Source organism: Lottia gigantea (genome assembly GCF_000327385.1).
Source record: "Lottia gigantea unplaced genomic scaffold LOTGIsca_60, whole genome shotgun sequence".
NCBI lineage: Eukaryota > Metazoa > Mollusca > Gastropoda > Lottiidae > Lottia > Lottia gigantea.
Genome location: NW_008710050.1, coordinates 734,023 through 744,884, shown reverse-complemented (window position 1 = coordinate 744,884; position 10,862 = coordinate 734,023). Strand labels below are relative to the sequence as shown.

Below are 10,862 nucleotides of genomic sequence, written 5' to 3'. Positions count from 1 at the left end.
GGCCCGTTCATTATCGATATTACATTTAGGATACATAGACAAATAGACAAATAAATAATATTATAAAACAGACAGGAGGGACATAGTGAGCTTGATAATTCGTCACAAGTTGTGATTCCCTGTGACTCAAAACGTCTCAATATACGCACCCCTTCCCAATGGACAAATTTCAGCCCCTCTCCATCCCCTGAGACCTTGGGCTGCGAGCCTGCTGTACTAAGCTTGTCACGTATTCTCGAAACGATCAAGCGCTAAGATGTCCTAGAATCAATACTAGACAATAAGAACCTAGGACATCCTAGCGCTTAGATCGTTTCGAGAATACGTAGCCAGTTCGTATCAGTTTTATTAAGTACATACATTACAAGATCTATCACTCGTGTCTATCTGAATTTTAACGACGGTCACTGAGCGACACCGGGATTCACATGATCTCTTTTTTTCATGTCCAACTTTATGTCTACCAGAACATGATCTGTCTTTGATATTTTTTTATTTTTATCTTTAAGTATGTCAGAAAAAAACCTTTGATATTTCAGAATTTTTCAAATATAAATACTATTTTAAAACAATATATTATATTTCTGTAATTTTCTCCTGTATATAATATAGTTTAAAACATTTATTATCATTTATAATGTTATTTTTGTAATAAAATATTTGTTAATGAAAATGTTGTGTTTTGTTCTATCATTGCTTTACCGTGTATTATAGTTTACATATCAAGGATATATTTCAGTGTTTCCTCGACACTTGGACAGGAGATAAGTTGGTGAGTTATTTCTACATCGCACTTTCTTTTGTATATTACACAGGAGCGTATCTAAAAATGCCGCAGGCCGGAGTACTTTGGGCTGCCAAGAAGCCAAGGGATTCCAGATGGCTTAAGATAAATTTTTAAAGGGCGAAAAAAGTAATTTTGCTAACCATATACAATGAGATCTCTCTAAATGCCGGTTTCTAGAGAAACTGAATGGGAAATTACTAAATGTACATTCACCATAATAACCTTTTAACCGATCAAACTCAACCATTCTCTCACAAAATCCCAGCGCTTGGGAGGCAGAAATTTGATTGGTTAAAGCAGGGGTCATCCTTAGGTCATTATGACTAATGTTCAAGAGGTCCGTCTTAAGATCCAAACTGAAGTGGCTATATCACAAAATACGGAAGAAGAGTTCAGTCTATCATTAATTAGACTGACTAAATGACAGCCAAGGAAGTTAAAAGTAAATAGAGGCCAATAAAAGACACGGGGTAAGTAAATATAGAGCTTTATCTATTGCTACATTTTTAACATGAATTCATAACCTGTTTCTAAACTTAGATTTTCAATGTTATTTGCATAGAATTTATTTACCAGTTAAGATGCAATATTTCCAAAACTAAAACTTTATAATAATGATAGGGAGTTACTTCCCTTTTACTAGATGTAGGTAAGGGAGGTAATACATATAATATTCAGATAATACAGAGTTCATGATAACTAACAGTGATCCAATGAGGACTCCCAACAATAACAGTTAAAGTATCTTTTTTTAAACAGAGTTACTTCCCTTGTACTCACTTTCATAGAGTTATTAATAGCCTTTTAATATTACCTCTATGTTCACTTCTGTATATTATCACTACAATTATAAAAAGTTACTTCCCTTATACTAGGACCTGTAATGGGAGGTAACTCCAATTCATCGACAGAGGACAGGATTTGGTTAAAACTAAAACATCACATGCCAAAATACAAAACCAATATTTTGTGATTGTAATTGACGGCTTTAGTATGATGTGGAATTCAATTTTATTAACGTACACCATAACGTTTACCAGTGTGTATTGTTGCAATAATAAAAGTGGCCATGAGTACTACACCTCACAACTTAGTTGCACGAGAGTTGCGTTCAAAACTTATGACTGCTTTTCTTATTGACAACCGTACATAACTGATGATCGCTATGGTGGGTATCTTTACAAGATATTGCTAAGTGTAAGCTAAAGATATAATTGCGTAAGTTTCTGTCTTTATAATTACAAATAAATTAAAGCAATGGAGAAAATAAAAAAGTTAGCAAAGACTAAATATAAACAAAATGGCAAGATTTCTATCAAAAAATAAGATTTCGGAATAAATGATGAAAAAAGGAAAATAAATAAAAGATGATATATAAATTTGGAAATGTTGAGAAAATGGTTTCTTTAGGAATAATGGTAGAATTAATAATTTAAAACATTCAAAGCAACAATCACATTACTATTCAATTAGAATCGTCGTTATTATCCAGCTTTCAACTGTTATATATTAATACCGTACTACATAGTTACAGTCCTCACTGATTATATCTGGCCTAGGTTCGAATCCCTTCAGATCACGAATGAGTCTTTATCTTACGTATCACTTATTGTCAAAACGAAAGAACATGAAACGTCAATACATTCAGTACTTATTGTTTTTTTCAACAATTTGGACACTGCTAATCTTTTCAACACGACATAACCAGAATCAAACTGTCCCACGTTTATACGGTTTAAAATGATCTCACTTACTGCACACACACAATCCTTCACACTAGCACACACCCTCACACAATCTGCCAGGAGATAGCATGGAATTATAATAAAGTAAGCCAAAGGATCTGCTACAACAGAAATAAAAAATACCTTTAACCAGAGAAATAATAACACTACAATTACATACAAAATATACAACACAATAACATGAATAGGAAACAGTAAAAATATCCGGTGGGAACGATTCGTCAACATTCATAAACAAGGGAACGGTAAATACGGAAAACGTTTTTTACTGTAATTTTTAAAAAATTTTGTGGACAGCTTTTGAATTTTAAACTATATAGGAATAGGTTACAACGAGTTACTATATTTAAAGACTTCTATTATAGTATAACAAATGATATCTGATATCTGATATCTTATATCTTATAACTTATATCTTATATTTTATATCTAATAAGTTATATCGTATAATTATTGGACGGCCCATAACTCAATACTTTTAAAATCAGTAACAAATTATTATATAATATACTAAAATGGATAAATACTAAAAAGAAGGAAAATACCTAAAATACGAGATAATTTATATTTGTTCGAAATATTTCAAAATATTTTTTGCTAGTGAAAAGTGTTGAATTATTTAGATGCGCTCTGTTACAATGTTACAACTAACAGCCATCCGACTGGATAATAACATCTCTGGTATGTATTCGATTAACCAGTCTTTCATAGGTTTTGGGATTTGTCCTGTTTCAGTGTATGTATTGTAAGACAATGTGGTTGATATTTCAAACAAATATAAAAAACTAACAGACTAGATTCTATAATCATGAAGTAAAGCTATCGAAGTAACTAGCACTAAATATAATAATAATAAATAATAATAATTCGAAATGGCACTGGAATTATAGAAGGGCCAATTAAAGGGAATGGCTACACGTAAAAAAGGGAATTAAAAATATTGGAATATTATAAGAAAAAATCGCTTGCATAATGACTCGATGAAATAACGAATTGCTATTGGAAGAATCGATTTTACATACATGTGCAGTCTTATAAACAAACAGTTTTAAATATTTCCTTCCGTTTTTTTCACTCATTCACGATTTACGTATAATATTTAATTTTTTATATAACGAAACGAAATCGTGAATGGTATTTCAATCAGATCGCATCTTAACCTTAACACACAACATCGTGGTTTAATCAGTTAGTTGTTCGATGGTTGATTTTGTTTATTTTACACCAAACAAATTGGTTTTGATCGTGATAGAAGAATACCCAAACTAGACACTTGATGTAACTGAAATAATTATGGTATTCAAACCCAGTAGTTTTTCACCCTCAACTATGTTTATATAAAAGCAAGGAATGGAATGATTTAGATGTGGTTCGACTAAGACGCTAAAATTGTACTATTAGAAAAAAAAACATCTTCGCTGCAATTTCCAGTCACCGTGTGACTCAATGCAATCACTTGATGGGCTAGAAATTGGATTTCCAAATAATGAATACTGAATTATATCATCACTTGCATAAATAAAAATTCTCACACTTCATTCACAATTTTTCATTTTCTCTTAAAAAAATCATACATGACCTTGACCTTCAAAGTCAAATGACCTTGAAATCTAATTTCTAAAACTCATGATATGATGACAAATTGATAAACAACTACAGTACATAGAGACATCGTTTTGTTCACTAAATTTGTTCGAATGACTCTGGGTCAATTAACGTTCTTATTTGACCCTGAACCTTGACCTTGGATTGACATTGAAAAAATGTTTTCCGATTTTTTAAAAAAAATGTTGTTGATACTTGCATAGCGAAGTTTCACCTTTGATGAAACGACCTTGACCTTTCATAGCATAAGATTAAAATTCCTTCAAGATGTCAGTTTCGAATATGATGAGTGAAAACCAATCCTCGACTTGTCACTATACAGTACATACTGTAGTTTATTTCCATTTATATCCCACTCTCACATATTTCAAATCTCCTTGACCTGTAGGATGACCTTTGCCTTCCGGATGACCATGACCTTTTCAGATATTGATGACTGACACTTGATAATTGAATGATGAAGATGATGCTGACTTGACACTGATATATTTGCGTACATAAGTAGGTCAATAAATAATAAGTAGGTCAAGACAATGGGGTCACAAAAGTCTATAAATAGAAGTTATCCACGTCATAATTTTCAGACACCGAGCACCACGTTCCAAGTTTCTTGGACACAAAATGTTGATACAGAACGTCCTGGTTTCGGCGGTATTCGGAAGCTTTGTCTTTTATTTGTAAATAAGATTTGCCGAGGAGATCGCGACGTCCAAACTTTTGACACAGTTCGTGGAATAAGGTGAAGAAATGTTTTTTGCTGATGGCGGAATACGGCATGTCAGTAGGTCTGAAATAGAGAATAATAAAATAAAAATTATACAACAACGTAATGAAACGAGGCTCGGCGTCAATAGTCACATTTAGGGATTGCAAGATACAAGAATATAACATCATGAAATTAGGCTTGTCTACAATTTGATTGATTAGTGACTAACTAATCTACGAGTAGTACGAGCCTTTAGGGTTGCTATCCCATTGTTATAATAAAAAGGGTCATTCAATACACACTTTGATTGGTTAAAAATAACGTCATCAGAACAGGACCCCGGTAAAAAACCTGTTAGATTACAATGAAGACGAAAAATATTTAAAAAAAACAAAGAAAGAAATTGTACGATAATTTCGATAAGGTTTGTCTCAACGAGAACATTTTTAATGATTCGGACAACCAAGTCATTGGTACACCTACCCGGAGATCTTGATACCGAAGATTCCATCAATAACTTCCACACCGTCGTCCCCTAAGGTCCATACCACACTGTACTGGCGAGATTTATTTAAGGCATAATTGTCGAGATCGTGATCTTCTGGATAATAGAGACTAGGTTCATTCACCACGTAAGGATTGTAGATCTTTTCTTCCAGCGTTCCAGTTTGTAAACGACCAAATAAAGCTCGTGGGACATGTTCTTTTTGATCGCCCGAATAACTACCTACAAGTGTAAAGGGAATATTAATCATTTTATACGCATATCGTTATTAATTTGGTGTCCAAAAAGTCTCGCTGCAACATAGTTTTCTGGTTATATTTCATAAATTGAGATGGCACCAAAGTGTTTCCTTTGTTTTTTTTTTTAAATGAAATTCTGCATTTTCAGGAGAAGTTTGGTCTCTATTCTAGACACTAGACCACGTATTGTCGAAATGATCGTAGCGCTAAGACATCCTAGAAACAATGTTAGAAGATAAGATCCTAGGATATAGAGATTTGGAGAATACATGGCCAGAACTATGTTATTAAATACAAATGATTTCCCTTGAATATTTGGGTTGTCTGGCAGTGGGGATACTTACCTATAACAACTTTAGAGAGATATATAGGTTCAATAAGATGAGATAATAGCGCCCCCTGTACACCAACAACATTCCATCTACAGATCTTATCACTACACGTCATTACTCGCAGTCTCTCTTCACCGTTATGTCCCGCGGGTAGGATAGAATCTGTAGGTATAGCTCCCTCACCTGTAATATATTATAAAATTATGTACTTGAAAGATTAATTTGTGCTATACGTGTCATCTATTAGAATCGAAGTAATTGCCCATTTCTCATACAATTCAATAAAAACCTACCGTGGACGAGTTGACTATTATGACTTTCAGACCGTGAGCAGTGTCATGGTTTTGGTAATATGTAAGTATGAATCTTACAGTATGTTTTTTTTTTAATTATGGAATTTTTAATTCTGAGAAAGTGCCACGGAGAGCTGAAATCAAGTGGCTAATGTTTTGACACTTTATCTCTTTGGAATTCTGGTTAACAACAGTTATATCATATTATCTTAATGATAAACCAATTAACGTAGTCTAGAGTTAAGACCCTTCTGCTGTAATACAATGGTTCGTGAATATACCTTCTCAGATTTGGATGGAAAATTCATATTTTAATGCTTATATTATCAGCATCACTTTACAGTTTTAGAGTGAATGCATGAATGCTTCATTTTCGCGATTTTCACAAGGCCTTTGATCTCGACTACAATGATGGTGAATTCAGACAGCAATAGAAACTTACCATCAGCTACCAATGTTCTTAATACTCCTTGTTTTCTTAAAGCTTTACTACGAACATCTTTACTCCTGGAGATTAATAAACACATTACAGTAAAATAATATCCGCTAATTACTGGGGTATCGGTATTCATCAAAGTTAACAAAATCCAGATGGTTTGTCCAAAAAATCTTAATAGTACATTAATTTTATCGATGCTTTAAAGAGAGGTAATTGAATTGTACTCGGCACATTTTTTTTGGCCCGACAGTCACATAAGCCGCGTTTACAATTTGGCTCGGTTGAAGTGAACTGTACTCGGTCCCGGCTCAGCATGGATAATTTTTGGCAGCGTAAACACACTCACTTTAGAATGCCACGAGGATTGTAAAGTCTGCACAATTTTTCCAAATGTTATGATGGTACATGTATTTCCATTTGTTTCGAAAACAAAATGTACCTACCCTATTGTAGGGAAAGCCGAAGCATCCCCACACGGTGGTCGGCTGATATAAAGATGAAATTTAACACTGTCTAATAGCTGTAACCGCCCGGATGTACCCAGTGTAAATATAGCATCCGTCTCACAGTCAATAAAACGGTTCAATTCGTTGTACAAAAATCTAGAATATAGGACAAATACGATTATACACGTGCATTCGTGCACTCATTAACTAACATAGCATCTGTGAAGTTTTTATAACGGCATCCAACACAAAAAGGGCCAATCTTTCGCTATTTGAACGGTATCGATTCTGGTTTGTTATGAGTTCCGTCTCTTCGTTTGAGACTTGTAAATGAAATGAAATGAATGGAATTTTACGTCCTAATTTCTTGCTTTGAGACTTGAAGACATTTTGAAACATGTCCATAAAGCCAGAACAGAAGGTATCTCTTCAGACGACTTTGAAAACCTAAAAACCAAGGTCGTAGCGTAACAGAGGCAACGACGACTAATGTTTAGAAGTATCACAGTTTCAATTATATATCTTACATCCTCCAGAGTCACCTTCACATTTCGACTTAGATTGCGCTACCATTGGATTGCGCTGCAGTTAGATTGCGCTGCAGTTAGATTGTGCTGCAGTTAGATTGCGCTGCAGTTAGATTGTGCTGCAGTTAGATTGTGCTGCAGTTAGATTGCGCTGCAGTTAGATTGCGCTGCACAGATTGCGCTGCAGTTAGATCGCGCTTCATTGTGCTGCAATTATATTGTGCTACGGCCTTGCAAACGATTAAGCGTGGCAAGTAACATATTTGTTGTTGTATAAAGAATAAGAAATGTACCTGATAAAAGATCGTCTAGCGACTATTTCAGCATGAGCTTGTAAAATACATGTTCCATCAGTTTTTAAATTCTGATATAAGACACTTCGGTTACCTGTAAAAAATATTATAAAATATAACATCCATATAAAATAATTCAACAAAAATTACAAATTCTAGTCCAGGTCATCCAGCGCCATCGAGTCATCTTTTTATTTTCCACCAAAACCCAACTCTATTCTTGAAACATGTAAAGTTGTAAATTCACAAACTCAATCAATCAATAACATTTGATTCAGTGAGGTCATCGCTAGAAAGAAATGCGTTTCGGTTTCACAGTATGTAATTTTTGCATCGGCATTGACATCGACATTAATTATAATAATACTTGATCCAGTGAGGTCATCGCTAGAAAGAAATGCGTTTCGGTTTCACAGTATGTAATTTTTGCATCGGCATTGACATCGACATTAATTATAATAATACTTGATCCAGTGAGGTCATCGCTAGAAAGAAATGCGTTTCGGTTTCACAGTATGTAATTTTTGCATCGGCATTGACATCGACATTAATTATAATAATACTTGATCCAGTGAGGTCATCGCTAGAAAGAAATGGTTTTCACTGAATGTTACTTTAAAATTTGCACCAACGAACAATATTAAGAGCATGAATCACTTGCACCTACAGGCTTTTAAACTTTGTCTATTGAATTGTTTAGCATTTGTTGTTCAAAGTAAGATATCACTGGCGAAGGTACAGTATTATGCATCAATAAACGGAAACATTATTCATAGACAATGTCGAGTTCTTGTAAAAAGTACGCTCAATCGTTTGAAATACAAAAATAATTCTTTTAAAAAGCATTAATATCTCTTCTTCAATCTTTATACTCTGAAAGACTAACTGGTGACTTGTTTTAAGGTAGAATGGTGTGGACAGCTTAATCACTACCAGATTCGAACCTGTAGCGCCTGATTTCTCATTACTCAATAGCCAAACTTCCTATTGAGCCTCGATATGGTGCTTGTGTTAGTCGCTTGCAAGATTCAGTACAACTCATGCAAATTATTTCACTGTCAAAAAGCAATTAGTGTTCAAGTCAAAATTAGCTTTATCTCTATTTTATTTTCTACACCTTGAAGGTATGATGGTGAAAATTAGTATTGAAAGGTGCAACAAAATCAATTAACAATAGAAATTTCATGAACGATGCAAATTATTCAAAAGTGAATCGATTAAAATTAACATGAACAAAACTAGACTCGATCACTAAGTCCTCTCCGATAGCCATTTTTAACTCGTTAAATAGAGTGGATAGTGGAAAGAAGATAGTGGTCGAGTACAAAACTCAGAATTAAAACAGTTGCAAATTCGAAACGAAAATAAATTATACCTTTCAGGTTCTGTGAAAACAAAGAATAAAGGAGAATAAAAAAACGATATATATGTGATTACAATATAGAAGGAACATCCAATATGACAGAAAAGGTAAAAACAAGGATATCTGGTGAATAGTTGAATGTGCTTGGAAAAAGATGTAGGCCAGTGAACAACATAGTACTATAGACTTTAGATCCGATACATGACGGAATGGAATGGAATGGACATAGATGAGCTTTTACACAGAAAAATGAAAGAAGACAGAGGTTAAAGGGATTGTAGAGAGTTTTTTTTCTAAAATTTCTAGGTGTATTGGTGAACCAAAATGGACAATTGGATGATATCAGTGTCCCTTCTCTACAATTCCTTTAAGATCTGATATCAAAATGATCCTTAAATATGATTTCAACCAGTAAAAACGCGGCTTACGCCTGGAATAATAACCACGCACCTGTTCCTAATGCTACCACAGTAATCTGACCACAACGTTCCATTAAAAAACTAGCGACCACCTTCTCCTTACAGTAATAAATCATCTGAGTTTCCTCCGCCAGTTCAAAAACACCTTTAGCCATCGCCTTGATCTTCTGGGCCGGAGAAAGAGGTTCGTCATTAGCATTCTCGTCTTCGTTGTTTTCAATTCGATCAGCCTGGAAAGTAAATAGTAGGGAGTGTTACGTTCTATACTTTTTGAAAATTGTCAAGTTAAATGAAATTCGCCATAGTATCTACATGTAAGGAGCTATCGATCTAGATCCAGCTGGCCACTCTCCTGACACCCTAGTCCAACACCCCCTGGGTGTGAAAACATCCCAGGGAAGTCATACCAACTTGTTGGACCAAATTCATATTCGCTAAAAGATAAAATGTTAGGAACTGAAATCGCCCATTGGATCTCGCGATGTTGAACAATTTAGTAAGGTTTTGAGAAGTCAAACAATCTGGTTGGAATAATGAAGACTTAACATAGAATGATAAAATCTTACCACTAGTTCATTAGCACCAGATAGATTTCTACTGGCCACTTTATACAATCTATCTAACGCTAACTCGGCAGCTATCTTTTTGGCATTTTTCTTGGAAGTCCCGTGACCCTCGGCGAATCTCTTTCCGTTAACAAGGGCAGCCGTGTGGAATCTGAAATCATTAAAGATAGATGGATTGTTGGTTCCAGCAGATGTAATGCTGATATTGTAAACTATTTAGGATATGAAACGAGAATTATACCAAATTAATAACGTCATATAATGCTATAATCTACATGCTGAATTATATAAACTAGTGTCCAAAAGAAACGATACCACCTGTTTGCAACGACATAAAAGAAAAACTAAACAATGCAGAAGTTTAGGATTGGTGTTATGCTTTTGAGAAATCCTTTCACAACATCTGTACAAAAATTTCATTTCAATAAAATCTGTACAACCAATATGACAAGCCTTTAAAGATGGGTGGGGTCGAAAAAAGAATATTTCGTTAGAGCACTGATCACAGAAACAACGGGAAATGTCACACCACACGTCACAAAGTCAAGTCAGTAGCGGGTATGTCCACCGTGAGCATCAATACATACCAGAACACGC

General features: G+C 34.4%; 1 protein-coding gene across 1 annotated transcript in view; it reads right to left on the bottom strand.

Moving 5' to 3' along the window:
- Window positions 1–4,686: 4,686 nt before the first annotated feature.
- LOTGIDRAFT_166687 (hypothetical protein) overlaps window positions 4,687–10,862 on the bottom strand; it is a gene marked incomplete at both ends in the record, with an annotated part of 7,951 nt that continues 1,775 nt past the window's right edge. The window contains 8 exons of the mRNA XM_009064103.1: window positions 4,687–4,924; window positions 5,327–5,570; window positions 5,932–6,102; window positions 6,655–6,719; window positions 7,095–7,253; window positions 7,918–8,011; window positions 9,731–9,929; window positions 10,266–10,416. Coding sequence (XP_009062351.1) covers window positions 4,687–4,924; window positions 5,327–5,570; window positions 5,932–6,102; window positions 6,655–6,719; window positions 7,095–7,253; window positions 7,918–8,011; window positions 9,731–9,929; window positions 10,266–10,416 — 1,321 coding nt within the window. The remainder of the gene's footprint in view (window positions 4,925–5,326; window positions 5,571–5,931; window positions 6,103–6,654; window positions 6,720–7,094; window positions 7,254–7,917; window positions 8,012–9,730; window positions 9,930–10,265; window positions 10,417–10,862) is intronic.